Here is a 27,177-nt window from a genome sequence, read left to right as displayed (position 1 = left end):
ATTTCCAACTTCATTGATCATTAAAGTCATTCACCTGGTACAGTAAAGCAGAAATAGGACCAGACACAGGATTCTCAGCTACATAAACCAGTACAGGCTGGGGAGCCATGAGGCTTGCAGAAGACTTTCTGTGATGAAATATAAATTCTTAAATTGCCCCCATAGTCAGAACTAATTTAGTTAAGTTTATATTATGTTAAGTAGACATTTAAGTTTTCTTTTCCCAAACTCAGTTATAAAGCATTTTTTTGTGTTAAAAAAAATTAGAAAATACTGCAAGTAAAAAGGTGAAAATAAAAGACAGAGCCACATTCCCACTTTCCAGAAATGATCGCTCTTAACACATTCCCTAAAAATACACATTGAAGCTGGGCACCAGGGGTGGTGGTGCATGCCTATGATCCCAGTTTTTTGGGAGGTTGATACAGAAAGATGGCCAAGTTCAAGGCCAGCCTAGACAACTTAGTAAGACCCTCTCTCAAAAACAAAAAAATAAAAAAGGGTTGGGGATGTGGCTCAGTAGGAGTGTGACCCTGGGTTCAATCTCTAGCACACTACCTCCCTTGCAAAGACAAAAAAAAAACCCACAATGATAAGGTAAAAAAGAGACTATATTATACACAATGGCTTTGAAGTCAGCATTTTAAAAAATATCCAAACAAGAATTCAAAGCCTAACAACTTTATGCTTTTTGTTGTCCCCCGCCCCCGCCATCACTGAGACAAAAGTAGCAGATACAGCCATACATAGAATTCTTAGGATAGAGACCTGGGAGTCAAGACCCATGCCCAGTTTCCAATCCTCTTCTCACTTTGTGATTGAGCAAGTGACTTAATTTCTCTGCTTCTTTATTTATAAAACAAGAACACAATCTACTTTGCAGCTTTGTTCATTCATGCACACACCTTGTTGAGTCCAGTGTAGGGCCACACTCTGAGAAAGGGAAGAGGAATAAACTGTGGAACCAGACACATCCTGGGTTGCAATAAAGATGAGTACACAGGAACAGGACATTAAGGCAAGGGCTCTTCTCCAGCTTGAGGGACAAGAAGCTTCATGCAAAAGAAGTGAATAGGTTTGGTCTTCAGGAAAAAACAAATAATAAAGACCAAATAACAGAGTTGTTGTCCTCATCCTTGTCCTCCTCCTCCTTAACCATTTTATTTATGTATTTATTTATTTTGCAGTGCTGGGGATTTAACCCAGGGCCTGATGCATGCTAAGCAAGCCCTCTACCACTGAGCCACACCCCCAGGCTGACACTTGTTTTTGAATTGCAAGAACAGCAGGAGACAGAAGGAAAGGTAATTAAGATAGATGGAACAGGATAGCTGGGCAGAAAGAGATCATTACCAACACTATAGGCCGTACTGAAGAGTCTGATATTTTTATTCTGTAAGTGGTAGGGAGCAACTGGAGAGATTTGAATGAAGGCTCATATAGCCCATCTGTACTTTAGAAAGAACCTGGTATAAATCCTCAAAGTGCAGAAGACTTACTTTGCCTTAACTAATAGCATCATTTAGCACTTTATATGAACCAGGCACTATTCTAAGTGCTTTGCAAACACTGACTCATTGAATCTTGGCAGCAGCCTTTGAGGTAAGTACTATTATGATTTCTTTTTACAGATCCGGAAACCTGAGACAAAAGAGGTAACGCCTAAGGTGGAGCCCGGGTTTGAAGCCAAGCAGTTAGACTTTCTGACTCTACAGCCTGTATTTATTCTTACCAAACTAGCAAAATAACTCCCACTAAACCAGCTTCATGACAATATGTCCCTGTCAGTAATCCCTATCTCATGGTGAACTCCCTAAATTTGTGCGACAACATCCATTAGCCCTATCAACATAAAATCCTCCCCCTTTGGGAGTAAGTAAAAACTGCCATTCCCCTATTTTTGAGACTCTTTGACTAGTTCTTATTTTTTTGTTTATTGTTCAAAATGTTCATGTAAGATCATGCTAAACATCCCTTAAATACAAATGTTAATAACTAAAAGTTTAAGTCACTGCCAATCAAAAAAATGGTATTATCTAGAATTTCAGCTAGGATGAGGATACCAGAAAGAATTCATGGGGCCCCAAGGAGCTTGTCTTGTCATGTTCTGGTTTTCCGTGCAAAGGCAGGAAGAACACGGCAGATGCTGGAGCCCACCTGTTTGTGTTTTACCTACACGTCTCAGCACGGCTGCTTTGTTTGCCCCGGCAATCTTCAACTATGTTGACCTAACACCATTTATATTGTAGCTCATTTTAAATTCCATTTCTCAGGGAAACTTCACAGAACCCCATAAGCTATTCAGCGGTCCTGAACCTCGAGTCACCACAATCTACCACAATGCACATATCACTCACTCTTAAGATCACATTTTGTTATCATTAATGTTTACAAGTTTGGGGTTATTTCCTTTCATCACTGTACCCCAGAATCTAGCACAATGTCTACCTCGTGCTATGCATCCAATGAGTACTGATCCAACTAATGATCTCAACACTTTGAATTTTCCTTCATTCACAAGTCATAATATCATTAAGAAAGTTCCATCAGCTAGTTCTCATTCTAATTCAGTTTGACTGAACCTAAAAATCTTCTCAGGAGGATATATGAAAGCACTACATGCATAAATACAACTGATCTTCAAGAACAGACTTTCAGAGTTTTGGAAAAGGAGAACTACACATAATTTATGAAAAAACAAGAGTGTCGCAACAAGTCTTATGTTCTGGAGATGCTTTGAAATATGGGAAATACACATGTAGAAGCTAGAAAAGCCATTCACAGGTTATAGGAAATCTAGTTTGGCATACATCAAATTTTGATTTCCCTTTAATACTGATTCTGGGTTGATCATCCTTTGTGTCAATTTCTAGGTGGTAGAGTGCTACAAAACACAGCCTTTTCCTGTTTTCCAGTTCTTTAAGATTGATAGCTGCTACTCACATGCTCAAATTTGCTCTGCAGTCACTGTATAATATTTATTTTTTGCATTTCCCTATTTGTTGCAAGAAGGATCTGGGATGCTAATTATGTGCCTAATAGTCACAATTGCTCCCAGGTGAAATTAATCCTGTGCCTCAATGATACTGCAGGAAGTTGTACACTAAATATTTATTTATTGAATACCTACTCTATGAAAGACTCCAGGTATAGGGAAACACTGAAGAAAATTTCCCTAGTAGAAGCTTATGTCTTCTGTTGCCCCACCTTGAATTATTTATTATATATTTACCTAGAAATATATACACAAATTATTACTGAGATAGTAATATTACTGAGTAGTCAGGGCAGTACATATAGAAAGGGGTCATAAGAACATCAGAAAGTATAATCAGCAAGTATAAAAACAAATAAAAGTACAAATTAAAAGGCTTGTTTTTCCTGATGAAAATAGGGAAGCGACTTCTCTGTCCTTAAAGTGGTTGCTTTAGAAAATGGATCATTGTGAGTTCTTTTGCCTCTCTCTGTTATGTATGTAAATCTTTCAAAAACTAGATAGGCCTTTTGAATCAAGATGTCTAGGACACTGGAGCCATCTTTTTGAAATTTGAACACTTAGGAAGATGGGGCCCCACTCTATCATTCCTGTGGAAAGGTAGGAGTTTAACTTCTGTATATCACTTGCTCTCATCCATAAAGCTACAGTCTACTATAAAGATAAGAGGTGTGTTTTTCTTTTGGATAGAACTAATATGCCAGCACGGATAGTCACTCCAGGAACTTTGGAAGAACTATGTGTAACCAAAGTCGCTGTCAAATCTTCCTACCTGAGGACTGGTTATTGTTTGTCTCAAAGACATGTATGTAAAGAGTTATAACTGAAGGAGGTGAGATTCCGTTCTGTTTTTGCAGTTTCTTCTGGGATTGCCTCTGATGTGTAACACATGTGTTTAATGCTTATCTAATAATAAAGCTGTTTTCTTTCGCTACAGTATTTATGCAAAGGATTGCTGGATTGGAATAAGATTCTGCTGTTCATTACATTTCTCCAACAGAAGATATCAATAGCAGTTACTTCTGGAAGATGAAATCCTAGCTATTCGTTCACATGTATGTATACATGTACTTATGATTTTTCTTGAATAAGCATGTTTTTGTACTGAGAAGTAAGTGTAGTCACTTTTATTGTAGGGAAAAAAATATACTCTACTGGCACTTATGATACCCATTAGGAAGGATAAGGGATCAAATCTCCACACTTCATAGGTCTCAGCATTGAAGGAAAATGACCAGTCATTTACAGTCTTATCACACTCAGTCCCCATAATCTGTGCATGGTCTCCTCCCTCCATGTGTCTTTAGAAGTAATTCTACTAAACTAGACAGCTGAATAGCATCTCCTAAGGAAATAAAGTTTAGCCACTGAGGACAAGAATCTGATTTTAAGTCCAACATTGCTACTCCTTCCTGGAGACTGTCAGTTCTCACTTTGGCCATGGGAGGCTCTTTAATTGACCTGAATTCCTCTACAACTCCATGTGTCTGCCTTGGAACACCCAGCATAGTAGTCTTCCTCCTCCCATTTCTGACTCTTTCAGAAAGAGCCCACAGTTGCTTGGGCTCTTTTGTTTGCAGGACACAGTGTGCAGGCATTTGAGAACAAGGAGGCTCCAGGTGGAGAGTGACCCAGAAGAGCAACCAGGACCATCACAGTGACTCTAAGGTCTGCTCTTCACTCAGCTTCTGCCACCATGTTTCTTCCCCAATCACTGTAACTCTCTCTCTCCAGGACCACCCCCCCACCACTGCTCCCCCCATTGCCTTTTCTTTGGTTTCTAGCCTCCATCAGGCCTACTGTCCTCAGGTTATCAGACACTATTTCATAGTTCTGAACTCTGCTTCTAAGTAGGGTTCAAATTCTCCTCCCTCCCTATAGAACCCTAAACTTGTACAATCTAAGGACTAAATCTCATCTTTTTGATGTTTAAACTCTCTTGTCTAAGAGTCAGACTTACCATACAGAAAACATAGAAAACTGAAAATGAATTAGCCTTGCACTTGGCCTTTACAGATACAAACAACAGGAGGGTGACACAGGTCAGCTAAAAATTATCCTAAGGGTGTTTTGCCTCAGAGTTTGACACATTTAAGAGAATTTTGTGCAGCAATAAAAAACTGTAGTCTAATCTTAGATGTTTAAATTAACTATTGAATTTTTTCTTCCCTTTTTATTTTGCTGAAATATATCTATTTATGAAGTAGATCCCTCCAGACTAAGGAATGCAGAGGTAAAATACAGAATGTCTAGAAAGGGAAGAGGCACAATGCATCCAAATTAAGGCAAAACATTGCAGGACAGACAGGAGAAACAAACAGGTCTTCTCATCCTGAGCTGCACAGGACTTGCCCTGTGACTGAAGACTATAAATGCTGCCAGCAGGAGTAGCTATGAGGCTGGACTAGAGAACCACTGCAATTTTAATTTTATTCATGGGGGAAACATATGGGCATATAGTTTTAACCTTGGGCAAAAATAAGAAATGATTATTTAATTTTTATGCTATTCCACAGCCAGTCTTTATTTTTTTCAATCCTGTAAGTGATGGTTGCAAACAAAAATTCCTAAATATATTAATCAACAAATAAACATGTGTGTGTGTGTGTGTGTGTGTTATACATCAAGTTGTTCTGAACTATTTATACATTGTGCAATAGCTAAATCAAGCATACTTATACTTAATTCTTTACCATTTTTAGAAATTAAGAGCACTTGATATCTCTTATTTATTTTCAAGAATGTAAGTTAAGCAAGTAGTGACTTTTGATCATTTATTAAACCCTATTCAGCTTCTACAATAAGGAATACACAGTCATCATAGTTAACATAGGAAAAGTCAGCCAAGAATAGAAATCTTCAAAAAAAATAGAAATCTTAGGTAAACTTTTAAAAGCATGCAGGTGATAGGAGATACCTGTCCATAATAAGCATTCGAGCGGATCGACTCCTTTTAGAAACCCTTGACAGACTGTTAGATGCGTCCAGGCTTGTTCAATCTGTTGGGGCTCAAGTTAAGACACTGAAAAATACTATTCACTTGAATCTGTACATCAGCCCTTGCTCAAAGAGCTCTCCCACAACAATGGCAAGCATGTATCTGACTCACACACAAATAAGCAGAGCATAATTCCAAAGATTTTACAGATGAGAAAAGTGAAATGCCAAGCCGTTAGCAGGCTGATCTGTCTGCAGGTCAATGATGACCAGGAAGCTGGACCCTGAGTGCCATCATGCTCTGATTAGATGTCTGTGATGTCCTCTAAGAACTCAGCCAAGCAGAGAGCCTATCCTGACAGGTAAAGACATGAAGCCATTGATCTTATCTAACTACCTTGCCTTTCTTAACTAAAACTAATCCAGATAAGATAAAAATATTCTTAATCAACAAATTTGTCAAAAAAATTTGCCCCAAATAAACAGTACACAGCATGAAGTGAGGATCCTGCTCCTATATTCTCAGAGACTTCTACAGCCTCACTTGCAGGGTTAGCCCTGCCCAACAGACTGGTGTATATCTCTCCAGGCCTTTCCTCTATGCCCATAAAAATAACAAAATTTAAATAGAAATGGGATAATTCTATAAGTAGCATTCTAGAGCTTGATTTTATTTTACTCCCAAGTTGGAAATGAAAAATGAACAATCTGTTTAATATACAGAGTAGTGAATTGAAGAAGAAAAATGCAATATGTTTAAAGGATATTTCAGATCCTAGAAGTAAAGAAAGGAGTGGGCATGCCAGAAAGCAGCCATTATTCTAAATGGATTCAAATTTTCTTTTAGTTAAGTTTGATCTATTTTATCCTAGGTCAAGAGAAGAAAAACACTGAACTAACTGTATCCAAAAAAAAAAAAAAAAAGGAAAGAGAGAGAGAGAAAGGAAGCCAGCCAAACACTAAATTACACTCTATAGAATCTTATATTATTCATATTCCATGAGTAGCATCTTCTAGTCATTATCAAGATAGAAAGATTGTTTAGACAGGATATTTTATTTGGGGAAATAATCTGTTTGATATTTACGCCTCCTCATTCTAGGGCTTCCAGCCAATTGCAATGGTGAGTCATATGTGGCCAGGGCAGACACAATTTGTTGTCCCCAATGGAACTCTTCAACTAAAACCTAAAAGGTGCTTAGATATTATAACACTTGAGAATTCATCAGTATAAAATTTTAAATTACAATTTGCTTTAAAGAATGGTAAAAAAAGAAACAATGTCATATTTTATAACTCCAGGAAATAAAGATTATATTTCAATAGGGATTGCTTCTAAGCATGGAGCAAAGTACATCCATTTCTGATGATCTTATCATTGTTTGAGGTTCTAATCAAAGATTTAACAAGTCAATAAAAAAGAAGATTTTAACATCTTCCATGATAATCTTGAGTATGTGTTTGTGATATTTTTTAAAAAACAAAAAATACATAGGTTTTTTTCCCCAACTGAATTGTATTTGTTTAGGCATTGTTGTAGAAAACATAAAATTACTAAGAATAAAATTTGCTTTCTGAAACCCCTTAAAGGAATGAAGTTATTATGGAAAGAGTCAAACTTGAGTACTGACCTTCCCAGATTTACAGTTCACTCTAGTTCACACTGACAATAAGCCTGCCTTATCCTCCCTTAAGAACTTTAAAAATGGGATGGTCATCTCTGTTGACCAACCCTGTCATTTCTTGGCATAATTACAGCATACATCCTGAATAGAAAAGTTGTTTTAATCTACATAAAAAGCACAATTAAACGAGTAATACTTTTCCACCCTCTATTTCACCACATCTAGTAGGGATTTGTATTGTTACTTCACATATTATAATTGTGTAATCTTCCATAAGCAAACTTAGCTGAAATGATTCCATTTAAATAATGCTTAATGCATCACATAATATTTTAAAATGACATGTGGTAGCATGATGAGCTTGCTTCCAAAAAGATGTTATGATGTACTTAGAATTCTTATTAACAGAAGTCTCTATGTACAAATACTCAAGTTCTTTTGCAGCTAATCAAATAAATTTAAATAATAACACAATGCAATAAGTAACACAAATATTTAGCTCACCAAGATAAGACATTACAAATGAAACTAGGACTAAATGTGGTCAAGATCAATGCACTTGAGCCATTAACAAAATTAATTACATTTAAAAATCCTAAAACTATTTGTCTTGAAATTTTTTACAGTCCACATAGTTTTTCATTTTCTAGGTGGAATAATAAGCACAGATACTGAAAATACTATCTAACATTAAATGTTTATATTAAAAATGAAAAGAAATAATAAATTTTATAGTAAATAATTCATACACTATACATTTGGCTTTGGAGTGATTTCTTGAGATAAATACACTTATTTGTTTAAAGGATTTTATTTATTTTCTTTTTGACACTTTAGGAATTCAGACAAAATAAGGAAGTCACACTTAGTTGGAGCTAAACAGTTGTAAAATATCCTCCTCACTAGTCTCTTCCTAGGATCCTCAAGTATTCTAGGAGTAATTTCCAAACCAATGGGAGACATTAATATATGATGATTTAAAAAAAATGGTAAGATTTTACCCTCACTCCAACTATGAAACATTTTCTTAGGAGACCTTTCATCCCCCTCCCCAGAGCAAATGCTACTTTTAGTTACTCCTTGTGGTAAGTAGATTGTTTCTGAAAGGACCAAAAGAGCAGGATGGTGCAACTTTATTCTAAAGTACTATGTATGCCCAGACCCATTGGAGAAAGCCTGGTCAACTTACAGATGCCATGTCTATACTCAGCCCATCCAAAGGAGGAACTCTGTGGCTGAGTCTTCACATAATAAGATACTGTACAGTGGTATGTACCGCTTCCATTGTATCTACTGAAATCCCTGGTGAAACTGCTATCTCTCCTGACTGGATGAGGCACAGCCAGCTGTTCTAGGACGTCAAGCTGTTGGGAAACACCACTACCATCATTTTATTAGTCAACATACATCCACCATCACATTTGAGAGTTTTGAGAAATGTGACTTTCTCTCCCTACGATATGGTTCCTCCATATTATGATTCTTGGTTTAGTGATAATAGAGGGTACATTAAAGCTTGATTTTTATTGTAAGCATATATTCCTGATAAATATAATGGTTCTTTGTTTATAGGTTCATTGGTTGGAGAAAACCTGATTTTAGTTCTACCTCTGAAACTAGGAAATTTGTTAATAAAAATAAACCAGGCTGTGTGGTTAAATAATAAAGCGTGCATTCAATCGAATATTAGGCAGACATTAAGTATTTTGATCAGTAGAGTCATCACTCAGATGAAGAATTACTCAAAAACAACTTCAAGAATAAATTGGGTGCATAACCCTATGTATAAAATGATAAACTTAAGATAATAGAAACTTCCTAGAGAGATCTATAATTATTTAAGAGGATAAACCTGAAGGAAGTGATATTTATATTTGCTGTTATGCTTGAACATATTTTCTAAAATTTTCTACAATGAATACTTACTGCCTTTAAAGTAAGAATTAAAAAAAGAAAAAAAAAAGAAAGAAAGAAAATGTATGCCTGTCTACAAAAGTCATCATGCTACTGTGCTTCATCTATGAAATACTGTCCAAATTGGACAGGTTCGTGGTAAAGCCCTTCTAATCTGAATCTATTTTATCAAACTACTCTTATTTCCAATGAATACCCAACTCTAATGCTCAGCACTATCCTAAGGCAGGGGGTCACTAAATATATTTTGGTTCATCCAGATTCCACTGATGTCCTTTCTATCATGCCCAGGGCTTCTCCTCTTCCCAAGGTTTTGGATCATGGCTTTGTCCATAACCATATGTAGCCAACTTCATGATGTTCTAATTCAAGTATGGTGAACTGACAAAATCATTTTAGACTTTGACTTCAATAAACTCAGCCCAAGTAATTCAGAAGGAAGCTCTTTGTGACAGTCAGAGTCTCATCCACATTTGTTAAAAGAGTAAAACAGTCACTAACCTGATCATAACAAAAGCAGCTAACATTCTTGATAGCTTTCCATTTAAAAGGAGGTTTGGTGCCAAGTGTTTTACACTTCATTTATCTTTTAATACTCAGAACAAATAGCTTTCCATTGCACAGAAGAAAACAACTGAGCCTCAGGTGGGTTATGGATATTTCCAAAGAGATGTAGCCAGAGGGCCTGGAATTCAGTTCTATCTGATACCAGTACATTCTACACTACCAAGTGTGCTTAGGGAAATACCACCAGGAATCATTTCATATTTGAGTCATTTTATTAATTAACTGGAATATTGGGTAGCTAAGCTAAACTGATATGTTGAGCTAAAGCATATAATTTCTTTTTAAACCAGGCACAGTGGTACTTGCCTGTAATCCCAGCAACTCAGGAGGCTGAGGCAGGAGGATAGCAAATTCAAGACCAGCCTTTGCAACTTAGTGAGCTTCTTGTCTCAAAATAAATTAAAAAAAAAAATACAAAGGGATGGGAATGTAGTTCAGTGGTAGAGCACCCTGGGTTTGATCTTTAGTACCAGAGACAGAGGGACAGAGATAGAAAGAAATGTTTTATACATAAAAACAGATATAAAACTATGAGATCCTACTGAATCTCATTTTAAGTAATGTGTTTACCTGTATAGGACCAGCCAATCTCCTCAACAAGTTTTCTCTGTTGTCTGTAATATCCATAAGTCCAATCTACAATCAAGAAAAATCAAGTGATCAATGTGCAGGAAAAAAATACATGCCCCAAAATTAAAAAATACAAGATACCCAAATCATTTTGCAATAAATGGCTTCATTTATGATTATTTTTTCCAGTGTCTTCTTTCAACCCAAACCACCACCATTACAGATATCATTGCCCCTGTTCTGGTAGCTATTGAGCATTTAAGGAATGCTAAAGTTTGGGCAGACACAATAAAATATTCTGTGCAAATAAGGAATAACTTAGGAGTATGATCCCTAAGAGACCACGTCAGAAAGGACAGCTTGTTATATCTGCAAATTTTTCTCACCATCCCTTAAGTTTAACATCCAAATTTCTGTTGATAAAGATACTTTTGGGTTTTCGATCAAAGTTTTATCTGCAAATGTTTCTAAGAGCCCCAGAAGTTATCATGGTTTCAAATTTGTTTCCCTTTTAATGTAAAATGAAATCAGATGTCTTGAGAAAATTGGGGTTTAAATGTGTGTGTGTTGGCTGAGAGAAAGGTTATATTAGATATTGTAAGTGAACTTTTCCCTGGAGGAAGAGACATGCCTGAAAGAGTAAGGCAGTGGAAGCTAGTGTATCACAAGGTCAGTGGACACTTCAAAACCCACAGAGACAGGCTCCAGGTCTAGAACTTGGCACGAGGAGTAAAGGAAGGAAGACCGGGTGGAAGCCAGAGTCTCACCGCTTAATTCAAAATTTTTCTTGGAGCCATTCACACACACACCCCCAAAAGACCCCTTAATCCCAGACTGTACTAACATTAGGACTCTATTTCAATGACACTGTGGATAAAGTATGGGCTCTGTGTGCAACCTGACCAGTGATGACAGAACTGTTTCTGTAGAAAAAGCTACAAAAAGTTTATTAATGAACTTGTGGAAGATACTCATTCATAAACTGGGGCTGTCATATAGCTTTCATTTGAATACACACATTTATACACAGGCACACACACATTGTATTGATTTTTTCCTTTAGTTGGGGAAAGAAATTATTTCTTATTCACTCTGAATGGTTATTTTTTTTCCTTATTGACAGTTCCCAATTACTTCTGGGGTGCAAATATCATAAGGACTTTTCAAAAATTATTTTTTCTTTCTTCCATGTTATATACTCTCTGATTAACACAACTTGTACAATAATAATAATAATAATAATAATAATAATAATAATAACAAACTTTAAAACCCATTTTATAAAAGCCAAAAGGAAGGGCAACTGTTAGAAATTCAGTCAGAATATGCTGATTATTAAAAGTCAAAACCAACCTTGGAGAAATAAAAGTTTTATTTTCATTTTTGTTCACCCATATAACTAGGCAAATACTCTACTGGCTGTGTCACAGACTTCAACACAGGGGTCCTTGTAACAATAATTTTATTGAAATACAGTTTATATACCACACTTCTCACCCATTAAAGTGTACAATTTAATGGCTTTTAGTATATTTACAGAGTCGGCAACCATAAATTTAGGACATCTTCATCACCCCTCAACAAACTCTACCTTTTAGCTGCCACCTCACCTGGCCCCACACCATACCTGGCCTGAGGCAAACACTCATCTGCCTTGTTTGCATAGATTTGAGTATTCTGGACATTTAAATGGAATCTTATAATATATAGCCTTTTGTCAATAGCTTTGTTCACACTGCACAGTGTTTGAAGCTTATCCATGTCACAACTTGCACCAATTCCTTTTCCTTCATTCCTTTTTACTGCTCAAGAATATCCAATTGTAAGGTGAATAAGAAAGTTAAGTTCCTCCCAGCTTGATCAATCTTAGATAGGCTTATTCCTGATTCTAGGCCCCTAATCTCTCTTTCCAGAGCTTTTGCCTTATAAATGTTGTAATGTAAATTCTTTCTCTAGCCTGTTGAGATGTAGATATTTTTAATAGGCAACCAACCATTTTACAGTCCCTGAAATTTATTTCTTAAGGACGCAGGCGCCATGTCTCTGAAATGTAATCCTGGAAGAGAGCATCCTTGCCTCCTAGTTTCAGTAAGAGAAGAGGAGCCTAATTTCAGTGAGGAACCTTGCTCCAAGTTGAAAAAACATGTTTACTTTTCCTTTGGATAAAGTTTATTGCAAAACATAGATGGCCTATGACTTCTCCTATATGACCTGCGGTACTTTTCCACTAGCTTATCCCCAGTCTTGAAAATCCTTAGCCCTCTGCTTCACATGAGTTGAGTTCACAGTGGGTTCTGGCTTCTCCTCACTACTGCAATAGCCTTGAATAAAGTTGCCCTTGCCTGCTCAAATTTTCCTGGTGCAACTTTTGTTTTGACTATGGTTATACCATATTTTATTTACCCTTTCATTAATCAGTAGTTGCCTGGGTTGTTTCTACTGTGGGCTATTATTAATAAGACTACTATGAATAGTCATACATATATTTGTCTCTATTTAAAAGATGAAATATTGAACTCAGAATTTATTTTTCATATATAAATGTCTCTTAAAGTGGTATTAACTTCTGGGAAAAAGTGGTTTGTTTTTTCCTTGATAAAGGAATATATATGATTAAAAGTTAGAATGAGTCTTTAGGGATAATTTGGTTCAGACTGTAACAGTTTAGAAAAAAATGAATTTTATTTAAGAGATAAGGTAATTATGCCAAAGTAAGGTAGCAACTGATAAAAATGGAAACTAGATGCCTAGCTCTGATCCCCTGCTCCAAGGATCCCTCCCCCCTCCCCCAGTAGTGAGGACTCTCATACTGCTCAGCTATTAGTCACTCTCCTACAGTGCTTTCCCTAGTAAGAACCCCTGTGGTATGTTTACTTTAGAGAGAAACAAAATAAAAACAGTAAAAGCCAGAGATTCACTAACAGGAATTATCTAGGCAGTAAATTACAGAGAACTGAATGCATACTTGATTGGACCTGGCAACCTACTGGAACCTTCCTCTAAAACTGCATTAACTACAGAGAAAATATTTGTTACCATCTTTTATACATCTCAAATGTAAGCATTTTAATGATACAAGTATTTTTATCATTTAAATGCATTTGATGGCTTCAGAAGATTGGATGCCACACAGAACTTACATTTAACAATTATTTGACTGAAATAAATACAACAGTAAGCTCTTACTTTAATGATTCATTGTAAAGGATGATAGCAAAAATCAGCCAGTTCCAGTTCCTAGCTTTCCTTGCAGGCCTTTATTGCTGCACAATGAGCATTTGTCCTTGGTTTCTAATTACTTACATTAGGGAAGCTTTTTCAATACAAGATTCCCAGGTGTTGGTAGCTCTCTTCAGTTCCTTTATGCATTGTTCCCTTAATTGTTACTTCAAACAATCCGTTACACATTCATATGCTAATTACATAGTCCTTGGGCGTGAGAGAGTACCCCACTTTAAAAATTCTACTTAGAGGTCTGATAGATGAGATGTGATAGCTCCAATGAACAAGAAAAAAAGAAGCTACTTCACTTTTTTTTGTTGTTGCATTATATACTTTGAAAACCAGTAAATCCTGTATAACATAGAATCTATCCAAGTGCTTACACATTTTTAAATCCACGAAAATGAAATTATATATATATGTGTGAATATATAGATGTATATACGTATATATATAACATATATATGATATATATATAGAATGACTTTTTCCTGTTTCTGTGGATTTTAGTTTCTTGAGTTTTTAGACTTTTTTTTTTCCTTTCCATTAAAAGTACTTGCCATTTTTATTTTCGTCTGTCTCACAGTGACAAAAGTAGAAAAGAAATTTCAGGATGGGATTGAACACATAACATACAAGAATGTGTACATTAATGAATACTTTTAAAGCCTACTCTAAAATTTGTCTGGAAAAAAATACTATTCACAAAGTGAATTTTGAACTTGCTAAAAAAACCAAAATTGTGAGAATTTTGGTTATATTAATTTAGGTGACCTTAAACGTTCCTGTTCCAAACCACTGCAACTTGCATTGACCTTCAGCATCTATATAAAAGTAAATAGGAATATACTTACATGTACTAACATATGAACATATACATATTTCTTTATTTTTCTTTACACTCATTTAAAGGAAATGAAAGTGTTAATTGCTAATAATTAGCATTTTTTCAAGTTTCAAAATCACCTCCTTCCAAATAAGAATGAGGGTGCTCATTTCTTAAGGTATCATTATAAATATTCAAAGTACAAAATTGCTTCTGAGGGTCCCCTCACCCTAAAGAAAGTCTTTGCTATGTGTTGGTCAACAATTTATCATTTGCATCTTACTACAGATTTTAACTGCAGTGTTCTGACAAAACACACAGGCACACAGCCATGTACACATTCTGATATTATAAAGTGCTTGAAATATGAAAGGGAGGAGGCACAGAATGGTCTTGAAAAAGACATTTCAGGGAGACTATAACTACAGGTTTACACCTGACGTCTGGGATTATGGATTTCTTGAAGTGGACTTGTCCATAGTATATAATTCTTCCTATGTTCTCTCATGTTCTTTAGAGAAATCACTAAGGATATTCAGAAATCTGGAAAAGTGTTGAAGAATGGGAAAAGTTAGAGATGGACCTTTGAAGCCCTGGGTGAGACTGTCAAGGAAGAGGGAGAGGGACTGAATGTCCCAAATAGAGAAGGGCTGAGCACCCAGACTGGTACAGGGTGGATCCCAAGGTCAGAGCGGTCAGCTGAGCTCTTGTGTAGGGTCTGCATATGTCACTAGAAACTTATTCTTGGTGACAGTTCACTGTGATACAAGGTCATAGAATCTTCATTATTTTAAATTTCATACTACTCTCTTTTTATCTAGATTTCTTTTAAAAATTGAGGAGGCAGTTTACTAAGTTGACTTAAAGGTATTGAATATATTTCATACGTTTGAGTATATTCTGAAGGAAAATATCCAAGAAGAGTAGGAATAATAAGATAAATATTTTAGCTGAACTGAAAGGAGTTAAGTGTGTGTTTGTAAAGAAAGGAGGGTGACTTTTGAAAGCCTGAGGGGGCTGGAAACCTCTGAAGATACTCCAGTGTCCGCAGAGCAATTATCATCTGCTAAATAATTCGACATCAGACATACATAAGACTGATGTGGTTGTAGTAAAATGAAAGTTGACAGTGACAGCAGTCATAATTATCAATGGAAATAAAATAAGTACCCTCTCTGGTAGAAAAAAAATAAAGTAAAATCAGAAACAGGAGTTCCTTCAAGAAGAGAAACAGTTTTGGATGAAAGCACACCTCTGAACACATTGTCTGGCTACTGGAGTCATTTATGTGTTCAGATGTCTTGTTGGAACTTTCTGCCTCTGATAAGAAACCAGATGGACATCATTATCCAAAGTACACGTATGAAGGCACAAATTGGGTGACAACCTACTTTATATACAGAGATATGAAAACTTGTGATATACATGTGTAATAAGAATTGTAATGCAAAAAAATAACAAAGTGCATGTATAAAGACATGAATTGGCGTGAACATACTTTATACACAAAGATATGAAAAATTGTGCTCTATATGTGTAATAAGAATTGTAAGCATTCCACTATTCTGTATTAAAAAAATAAAATCAATTAAAAAAAAAGAAATCTGAGTTCTCATCCAAGTGATATAGACCAAAAGTCTACTAGCTAAATAAGGCAACTTCCAATAAAATTAAATTCAGCCATAAGTAGAGTTTGCAATATATATAGTAGATTTTTCTCTGTGGATATTTTCATCATTCATTGTTCAAGTTGACTTTCAGTCAAATTAAGTTATCAAATAGTCAGTCCTTACCCATCTGGAATGTTAACTTCCAGTATCTATGCAAAGACATTTGTGAAATATGATGCAGTTAATTATGGTAACTCAGTCACTATGGCTTCTTTAGGAAATAGTAATAGTTCAAAGATTATTCTCACTGTTAATCACTTCAGATGTAATCCAAGTCCCTAAAAACACTCTGCTTTTCAAAATATACACATCATTTCCCCCTTAGACCATCTGTTTTCCAATTTCAGCTGCTTTCAAGGATTAGAAAGAGTTCCACTAGTTTTCTCATCTCTGAAAAGGCTTCAACTTAATGCCAAATAGGGGGCATATTGATCTGTAGTATTCTGAAAAAAAAAATAAGTTTTGAGTCCAGTTGACCTATTTAGGGATAAGATTAAAGAGATGAACAAGTAAAGGCTTGAAACATAATATGAAAAAAACCAATGGTAAAATTATCAAAGGAGATGGAAAGATTGAACACAAAGGATAACGTAAAAGTACAAAGGGAGCCATTTCTTCCATATGCTATTTCAGCAGTGAGACATCCAATTAAATACCTGTCTCATAGGACTAAGGAAGAGTTCAGAGGTGAGCAATTAAATTTTGTTGTTCTTTAGACAATGGCTATGAATGCTTTCCTAGAGAGGATCTGTATGTTGGCCATATGTTTACCAAATCCATTCAAACTTTTCAATGAAAGATCAAATCACAGGCTTGTCTTGGAAAGTAGCTGATATATTTTTCTGTATTAGGCATGTGTTTTTAACCTAATATAATTTATCCATGTTTCTAAAGTTGAGGTTTTCTTTTCTATTAAATAAATGTTAACTTTTATCTTTATTACCCAATTGTAATTTATGCCTGCTAAGAAACCAAATTTAAAAATACTGGTAAGCAAAAATAATTTTAAAACTCATTTATAATTCTATCTCCTATAGATAACTATTGCTTATAATTTTGCATATGTATGTTTTCATAAATGTTATAAGCATATTTAGTAAATTTTAATTAATTAAATTACTCTATTCATTTGGTAATGTGCATTTCATACAAAATAATAAATCACTGATCTTCTCAAATTAATGAATATAGTTTTACAGAATCATAAGAGTTCACTTAAAGCATTCTCTACATTTTGGATACTGGGATTAAACAGTTGATTTAATTTTGGAAAATTTATTTCCTGGAATTAAGTAATATGAGTGATGACAATTTCCAATCAGCTAGCCTTCCTTGAACTTCATGAATAAATAAAGTCTTTAGGAATTTGCACTTTTTCCCTGTCAAAAGTCTTACACAACACCAGAAAAGCACTAAGACAGCCAGAACTCCTATTATCATACAGAGCTATCATTATAGCCACGTAATTCTACATCCGTAATAGTGAATTTGTTTGACCACAAGAGAAAAACCAAATTGTTGATGACATAGTGATAATAGGAACAACATGGAAATAACATGTGTAAAAAAATTTAAGCAAGAAGGAGCTAAAAACAATATTACAAGTGGCAAGAGGCATATAAATGTCAGAAAACATGGAATTTATTAAGTTACAAAGGCAATGTGTTATCGTATTTGTGTTAAATATTATTCTATACTATTAATTATCTGTATAACAACAGTATATGATCATCTAGCAACATAAATTTGCTGGTGTGAAGTCTTATGCCCATGTGTTTGCACTAAGATCTGGTGTTGAGCAAGAACATCTGCTGTGCCATTCTATGATTGGGATCACTCGGATGTTCTGGACAATTGGCACCCTGATGTAAGCAATTAGAGGATACAATGGAATTCCACTCAGATTTACCATGAATGGCATAAAACACAGAGAAAGTGCGTAAGTAAAAGATAGACTTATTATAAATATAAAAGAAAATGTGAATAAATGAAGAGACCTACCACATTCCTCAATAGGGACATTGAATTTGGGGAAACTATTAACTCTTTCTAGATTAATAAATAGATCAAATCTCACTGTGATGTTTTTATTTGAAAAAAATATTCTAAAGTTTATATGCAAATATAAATGCAAAGTAATAAACAATTTAGGAAAAGTGAAATAATATGTGCTTGGTTAGCCAATATCTTTAAAATGATAAACAAACAGGCAGATCAAGAAAAAAAGAACAACACATTAAAATTGAACTTAGTGTAGATGCAAGCTTAATCTATGATAAAGCAAATATCACAAACGTGAGGCAAGAATGAAAGTTCAACATACAAGGAACACTGGCTATTTGGAAAAGGAATTCAAATCACACTTTCTTTGTACATATATCAAAATAAATTACAAATGGATTAACAATGTTTTAAAAACCAATGGACAAAAGTTATAAAATACATTATTATTTATTTAATTTATCATAAGATAGAGAATGACTTTCTATTATTTTAGTTGTAGATGGAAAGTATGCCTTTATTTTATTTGTATATTTATTTATTTATTTGTTTATTTATTTTTTATGTGGTGCTAAGGATGAAACTCTGCCACTGAGCTACAGCCCCAGCCGCTGGAGATTGACTTTCTATGCATGCAGAAAAGATATAAAGAAATATTCAAAGTTTTGATTACATAACATTTAAAGCTTATATATGAAATGTTTAATGAAATGCAAATTATACATGCTGCTATTGCTAACTGCTAAAATACATTAAACAAATATAACTATATATTTTCTAAACATAGTTTTTAAAATGCTAATATAATTAATAAATCTACAAAGAACTGTTAGACTTTGAGTATCAAAGTAAAATAAAACTTGAGATAGCATTTTTCTAGTTAATAGGTTGTCAAAAGTTTATTATTATTTTAAGCAGTATTCAACGATGCTCAAAAAATCTCGAGATGTCCTCTGACACACAGATGGGAAAAATAACTAGTATAAAGTTTCTGGGAAGTCAGTTGGCAAGAGTTACCAACATCCTTAAAATGTTTAATACTCTTTGACACATTAGGAATAGATTTTAAAAAGTTAACTGAGGCAAAGACATAGGATTATGTTTCAAGATATTTAGAGCACTGAAAGTATAAGGAGAACAACTGGAAAACATGTTGATGCACAAAAATAGGAGAAATTTAAATAATTAGTTAATGTTCATAATAAGAAATAAATATGAAGCCTCTACAATTATATTTTGGAGCCTTGGAATGTAGCTTGGTGGAGGTGCACTTTCTTAACATTAGGAAAGCCCTGGGTTTGATCCCAAGTACCACAATTAAAGCTTGTCCTTACAAGAAATTGCAGCATAGATGTAACATTAACAGCATTTTGATGTTAGGCTTAGGAAATCACAAACACATGGTAGGCATGTAAGTACTTTGGCTACAGATAATTAAAAACAAGTGCAATAGCAAAATAAGTGATGTTGCAATTTTTCAGGTTATCTTAATGGCCATGATGCTCAGATTAACTGGGTCCTCTATTTGTGTGGTAAACCTTGAAACACCCTATTTTCATTGGTGCCTTATTTCTAAATCAACACTACTGCATAGACAAATTAAACATAAGTGTTAATACTTTAAGCAGGAAAATCTGGCAGCTTTATGTATTAGCAGCCTATTCTGAAATAGGTGTGGACCATATGTTAAAATTGCTGCCAGTATGTTGACTGATTCGTTATGTAGTTATGTCTGGGCAAGGCATATTTTATGGACCCTTTTTCAGCCTATTGACTGAGAATTCGTTTTGATATGATTTGAATTCCATTTATATTATTTTTATTAGACTAGAAAAAGAAACTTTATTCACAGGAAGGATTCTTTAATAGTAAACATATTTTAGAAAAAATGCACTTATATCAATGCATATTATTTCTCAAATACTTTTCAGGCATACATTGTTTTAAAATTTTCAATAATGATACAAAATCAAAAAATTTCAACATATATGCACTCTTTATAGTATATGCTTGCTCACTCACAAAATTATTCACTTGTTTACTGTTTTTATCTGGTTCTCAGCCTCAAGTACTCTTTAGTCATCAAGATAAGTAGGAACACTCAACCCGCATGGAAAATATGAATCCTTATAGTAATCAAATGTTGAATTATTTTTCCCTCAAGAATCACATGAACACTGAAAATAAAATATTTAATTTTATAGTTAAATTTAGAGGAATTACTCTTACCCAGCTGCTTCATTGCATTTTTAAAATGATCACATTTTAAAAAATTTCACAACATTAACACTTTCCTTGTTTTGGAAAAGAACAGAAGATTATTATTTATTTATTTCAAAGTTTGTAGTATTTACATTTTGAAGAAATTCTTTGGTTTCAACCATTTTCCCCAATAGCAATTTTAAGAAATTAAATGCCTTGATAACATCACTCATTAGTTGACTTTCAATGGTTACTAAGCTCCTGACTACATTATATAGTCACTGAATTTTTCATAACTGCACATTTTAAAAAGATTACATCAGCTTTCTTGGTAGATTTAAGTGTTTCCTTGCCAATAGATTAACAGGTGATAATTATTACTCATCATCTCATTTTTATCCATTGTAAGGTTTATTTGGAGTCAGTAGAAACTGCTCAAATCCTATTGAGAGAGTATAAGGCCTGCAGAATCATTTTATTTGCTTCACTTTTCTCTGCTTGATACTTAAACTCTCCATCCCATGCTGGACTCTTCCCAGCATCCCTCTTGTACTCTCTCTCTCTCATGCAGATAAATGCATTATGCTTGGAGTGTGGTGTCTCCAAGATCCTCATTCTGTGAACCACCAAAGTCGGCCTTAGGAAGAGATGATTGGATTCAACCACCAATCACAACTCTTATCTTCAAGTCTTGTGATTGGTTATCTATCCTGACTGATGACAGCACTGGAGTTAGGGGCCCACTGTTGCAACAGATGTTCCCAAGTTTGGGCTAAAACTTGAATGCTCTCTGCAGTGGCAGATGCTCAAAGTTGTTCATTAGGTTGCCTGGATAACAAAGGTTTTTTTTTTGCACTTTGAGGATCAATATTTATAAAGCCTTCTTGTTCAGTACATAATTAATAGCCTTGGAGAATACATTTCATTAGTTATATTTTACACACAATTGCAAATGGTTGGCCAGGGGTGGGATATTATTTATTTTGAAATAGTTAACTCAGTTGGAACAAATGTGTTTTCTCTCCAGGTTTACTATTTAATTTGTGAGGATGTCAAGAGACCCAACAAGTTAATGTAGTGTTTTGGCTGGGATTGCAACCAGGACATCACTGGCATTTTGCCCTGAAGTTACTGGGCCCCTGGGACACCTCAAGATAATTAACATACCCCTGCAGTGTTTAATGTGATAATGGCAATGGTTAAAGAAGAGCATCTTCCAGAAGAGCATGGGGTAGCATTTTTGCACCTCAGGAGGGCTAGCTCTATGGACAAGTCAATGTTTCTAAGTCTAAAACATAAAGTGCTTTTAGCAAAGATTTAAGCCTTGAAATTTGTGTATGATATACTATTAAGCCACGAGATATTAAAATAAAATATATTTCCTTCCATATATTTTTAAACATCTAAGTGAGCATACATTTCTGAAGTTTATACTTCTGACATTAATATCACTAATGGCAAATGATTTTGATGGATAATGTTTAATTGATAATCTACTATATGTCTAGCCAAAGATAAATTGATTTAACCTTCAAAATAAAATCTCATTAATATGCATTTTGTGCTCAAGAAGGTCATGAACTAGCAGCATCATACTTGAAGTTCTTTGACATGTCATTCAAGTTCATTGGCAAACTAAGAAAATATTGACTACCAAGATACAAATCATTTCAGGCTACCTTTTTTCAAACCTCAGAAATAGCTTTCAGAAAGTCTCAACCCCTTTCATTTTAAATGGTATGTATGTACCTCCTCATAAAATGTTTTGATTCATACAATATAAAATGAAAGTAATACTTCTTATAAAGATTAAATTCTCAGAAATTTCTCTAGTTTCAGACCAAGAAGCATTAGTAGTTTGGTATTTCCCAGGCAGACCCCTGCCAGACCTTTTGAGAGTATGCCTTCATTTCTCCCTGAACATTTCTAGGTGATACAGATTCCAGAGGATGCTTTGATCCTCTGAATCAGAGAGTGAGTAGTTATTTGGGATGGTGGTACATGTCAGGGAAACCAGTGGTGTTGCCCTGACACAGCTTTCCCATCTCTCACAGAGCTCACTTGTCACCTGAAGGTGTGTGTGCCCAGTATATTGTCATGTTCTAGTGGGCCTTGCATATCAGGGAGAAAGATGACTGCCATCTCTTCAGCACAACCAACAAGAACTAATGTAATTTTATTAGACTTTTATGTGATGATGCTCATGATGCCTAGTGCATCAAATGGGAAACTGAACAATAGTTTGGGTTATAATAGCAAAACCCTGGAAAGGTTGTTATATGTAAAACCAGCATGGTGCATAGCACATGAGTGAGTAAAGTAATGAAAGTCACCAATCTCACATCATGTTCAGTTCTAGGTAAGAGAGGTTAGGCAAGTATGCAGAAAAAAACTCTTCAGGAAGAAAACAGCATTGAGAATTTTATTTTATGGTCTTCAACAATCCCATTATGTTCTTATTTTAATCAAAAATTTTAAAAATTATTCTTTAAAATACCACTGACCACCAAAGATATTTTAACAAAATAAATAAATAAAAATGAAAAGAGAGAGATTAATAGATGGTTTATGATTTTAATGAACTTGAGTCTCTGAATTCAAGGCATGTCTTGGGGATTTTTCACAAAAACAATCGATCTTTTTCATGGCTTAATGCCGCTGCAACTTCCTGCACACAGCCAGCAGATTGCCATGGACACACGCTTGGATGCCTTTCTCTCTCACCACATCTCCAGAGGTTTATATTTGGGGACAAAAAGAAAGAGCATTGGTATCCTTTCAGCGCATGATGCTTACTTGGGACTTTAGACAACATACCTTTGTAATACAGATTACAACCAGAAATTAATAGTATGTTTAATAACTGTTTCCACACAAACAAAAAAGTAATGCTTAAAAAATCCTGAAAAAAAAACCAACAAGCATCCATAAATCAATCATTTAAGGCAGTGGTAAACACACGATTTCACAGAGATGAGAGAGGCAATACCAGGTTTTTGCTTCTCTTGTGTATGCACTTTATAAAGAGGCAAAAAATAAAGTACCAGATTAAAAACTGAATATAGCTGGAAGCAGTGGTGCACCCCTGTAAATCCCAGTGGCTTAAGAGGCTGAGACAGGAGGATCACAAGTTCAAAGCCAACCCCAGTAATGGAGAGGTGCTAAGCAACTCAGTGAGACCCTTTATCTAAATAAAAAAATAGGGCTAAGGATGTGGCTCAGTGGTTTAGTGCCCTGAGTTCAATCCCTAGCAAATACACCACACACACACACACACACACACACACACACACACATACACACACACAAAACCCAGAATATAGACTGCTGGATAATTCCAGGTAACAGTTCTTGTTTTTCCCAACAATTAAACTATAAACTACAATATTTTTGATAGAACTTTATGATTTATTGAATTATTTATTTAATCTGTGCAAATAAGTTGAGAATAATTTTGGTCAAATATTCAATAATCTGCAATTTCATTCACTCTTATTCCATTGCAGTAAAAACACATTCATGAAAAAGAAATGATAGAAAATTCTTTCCATAGCCTATAGTGTAAGGTAAGGGAATTGTCCAAATCTCTTGATAAGCAATCCCAAGAGAAGCTTTCATTTTACTGGCATCTCAGTGATAATTTACAATATTTATTTAATTAGCACAGGATAAATGTAACATCATTTTTAAAAAAAAATATGTATTGCTAAATAAACCAATCAATTCAAAAGCTGTAAACACAGGAGAGGTGCCAAATCAACCAAAATATCCAGATGTCTCATCTGTTCCATGCACCTTGCTGGTGTTAAAGAGGAAAACTTCCTTGGGTCAGTTCTCCTAATGCAGGCCTTCTCAAATTAGTTCATATCATGGTGCAGTAAGAAAATGATAATTTTTGCAGTGCCTTGGGTAGCACACAAGAGCTGGAGAAAGGATATTAGGCATATCTGTAACCCAGCAGGGACACCATGGCCTTGCCATCCTCCAGCTCCTTCCTATCTCAGGGACCTTGCTTAGCTTTTATACACCTGATATCTCTATTTCCTCCTTTCTCTGCCTCCTCACACCCCTCCCCACCCCAAGTCCTTCTCATCCTTCACATGGTAACTTAATAACACTCCCTTGATACACACAGTCTTTCTCACAGTTACAACTGAGTCATATTTTGTTTAATATGTTTTAATTATTTCTTTAGTGTGCTAGACTATGAATCCCTTGAGCATCAACATTCTGTCTTGTTTCCCACTATATACTTGACACTTAACCAGGCACACTGTGGTGCTCAAAAAATATTCATTCTCTAGAGGTAATCTTCCTCCCATGCTCTCCCTCCCTACCTCACTTTGAGTCACCCCCCTTATATCAGAGAAAACATTTGGCATTTGTTTTAGCATTCCACTATTGTCATGTATGTAAGAAATAAGTAATAATAATAATAATATGTTAAATAAATAAATAATATTATGTTAAGATGAAAAAAAATATTCACTGAAGAAATTCACTGAATTTAGGATTTACATTATTGGGAGCATACTTCCTGCCACTTGTAATCCATTTAATCCTCTCTGTTCCTCTACAGAGCAGTGACTACGCTTAATCTCTCCTCTTATGGGTAAGAACTGACTCAATATTTTGTTATCACCAAGAAAATGGAAGCATTTACACAGGATATATTGCAAGTTCCCACCTCTCCACCTTTTAACTAACTTCTACATTCACTGACAGACCTCTTTCTCATTGTGTCTCATAGAGGAAAGTGTCCCCACTCTTTCCTATCTTCGTCTCTACTCCAGAATTTCTTGAGCTTCAACTTTTCTCTATTCCCTAATTTTCTTCTTTGGCTCCTATAATACACACAAGTCCTGCTACTCTAAAACCATCCTTCCTCTCCCCTCCTCAACCAAATACACACTAGGCACAGGCACTTCCATACACTCTTCCAGTGGCAACAGCCATCCTCCTTCTGTGAATGTACGCCTATCTCCCTTTTGTCTGGAGATCACTTTAAGAGCTTAGAAGCCAATGAGCTACTTGCTATGTTTTGGATTTCAGTTGTCCCCCAAAAGCTCCTGTTAATGCAGGAATATTCAGAGGTAAAATGATTGGACTGTGAGAGCTGTAACCTAATCAGTCCATCCTAGTCTGAATGGATTGAGTATAACTATGGGAAGATGGATGTGGCTGGAGGAGCTGAGTCACTGAGGCCATGCCCTGGAAGGAATGTTCTGCTTATGGCCCTACCCACTTCACCATTCTCTCCCCCTCCCTCCCTCCATTCCTCTGCTGTCTGCTACCATGAGGGGAGCAGCTTTATTCCACTGGCCCCTTCCCCTATGATATGCTGCCTCACCTGTTCCACAGCAATGGAGTCAACCATCTATAGACTGAGACTTCTGAAATTGGGAGCCCAACTAAATTTTCTATCCTTAAGTTATTCTTGTTGGTGTTTTGGTTATAGCAATGAGAAAGCTCATTAAAACACCCTTCAATCTCAATAGGCACAGAGTAAGTATTCAATAAATATCTAACATAAAAATGAATAAAAACAATGACTGAATACAGAATGAGTGTAAATAAAGCCCTGCTAAACACATTGTCAACTTAGTAAACATCATTTAGTGTCTCCCATACTTGGCTGCCATCAAGGAGCAGTGGATAGGGACATGGTATTCTTAATGAAGTGCAGATTTTTCATTTTTTCATATAAAGAAGTTGCAGTTAACAATATATGAAATTAACTTCAAACTGCCTCCAGGATTTCCGAGCCTTTCTTGACTCTATCTAATACTTCCTTCTGTTCAGTTATTAAAATCTTCAATTATACATTAACCCTGTCAGATAAAAAGGAATTTGTTTTCATACTTTTGGCATATACTTCATCATGATTTTTTTATTTCAAATGAAATTTCTACTTCCCTTTTCAGAATAACTCTATTTCTTGATTAGTAGCTTATGAACAGAACTTTAATTAATTCTTCCTCTTTAAGTTCTTCCTGGGCAGATTTGCCATTGAAATAAGTGTTGGAAGGGACCTTAGTTAGAGCGGTCTAGGTACCTACAATAACAGATAGTTTTTTGAAATACTAAATTGGTCATCAAATGAAAAATATTTCATATATATGCATAAAAATCAAGCAGCTATGAATACATAATTCTTTTTCTTATATGATGCATATAAATGAGAGCCACAATTGTTTGAGCAGAGTTGAGTTCACATTGCAGATTAACTGAAAAAAAGGATGGTTTCCTCTGTAGCTTTTCTCCTTCCTTTTGAATCTCTCCCTCAGTAATCTTCAGCAGGGGGAAAGATCTTGGAAAGTTTGGTCTTTCACAACCATACCATTTTACCACCCCTGCCACCCATCTGGGATTCAGAAAAGGGAAGGAAAATGAAAGGGCAAGGAAAAGAAGAGTCAGAGATATTGAGTTAGAAGGCTGCTGTGCATACCTGCTAAAAATGGGCATCAGAATTTATGAATGAAGCGTTGTTAGATGTATTCAGTATAGAAACATATTGCTGAGAGCCATAGCCAAGTAGGAATGATGCATGGCAATTTCCTTGTCAGCCTACCCAATGTTGCTTAGAGGGAGGACTCTCCATTGTGGAAATGGGCTTGCCTTGGACCCAGGTCATTTGCAGTGACATTG

At 35.2% G+C, this 27,177-nt stretch overlaps 1 protein-coding gene across 4 annotated transcripts in view; it reads right to left on the bottom strand.

Annotated features, from left to right (window-relative positions):
* Positions 1 to 27,177, bottom strand: part of Ptprz1 (protein tyrosine phosphatase receptor type Z1) — a 176,461-nt gene that overhangs the window by 104,479 nt on the left and 44,805 nt on the right. For all 4 annotated transcript variants that reach the window (XM_015488281.2, XM_048786040.1, XM_048786042.1 and 1 more), the window contains exon 2: positions 10,609 to 10,674. In XM_015488281.2, the coding sequence (XP_015343767.1) occupies positions 10,609 to 10,674 (66 nt within the window). The remainder of the gene's footprint in view (positions 1 to 10,608; positions 10,675 to 27,177) is intronic.

The sequence above is a fragment of the Marmota marmota genome, unplaced genomic scaffold (assembly GCF_001458135.2).
Source record: "Marmota marmota marmota unplaced genomic scaffold, marMar, whole genome shotgun sequence".
NCBI lineage: Eukaryota > Metazoa > Chordata > Mammalia > Rodentia > Sciuridae > Marmota > Marmota marmota.
Note: the sequence above shows the minus strand (reverse complement) of the source record. Positions and strands in the feature narration are given on the sequence as shown.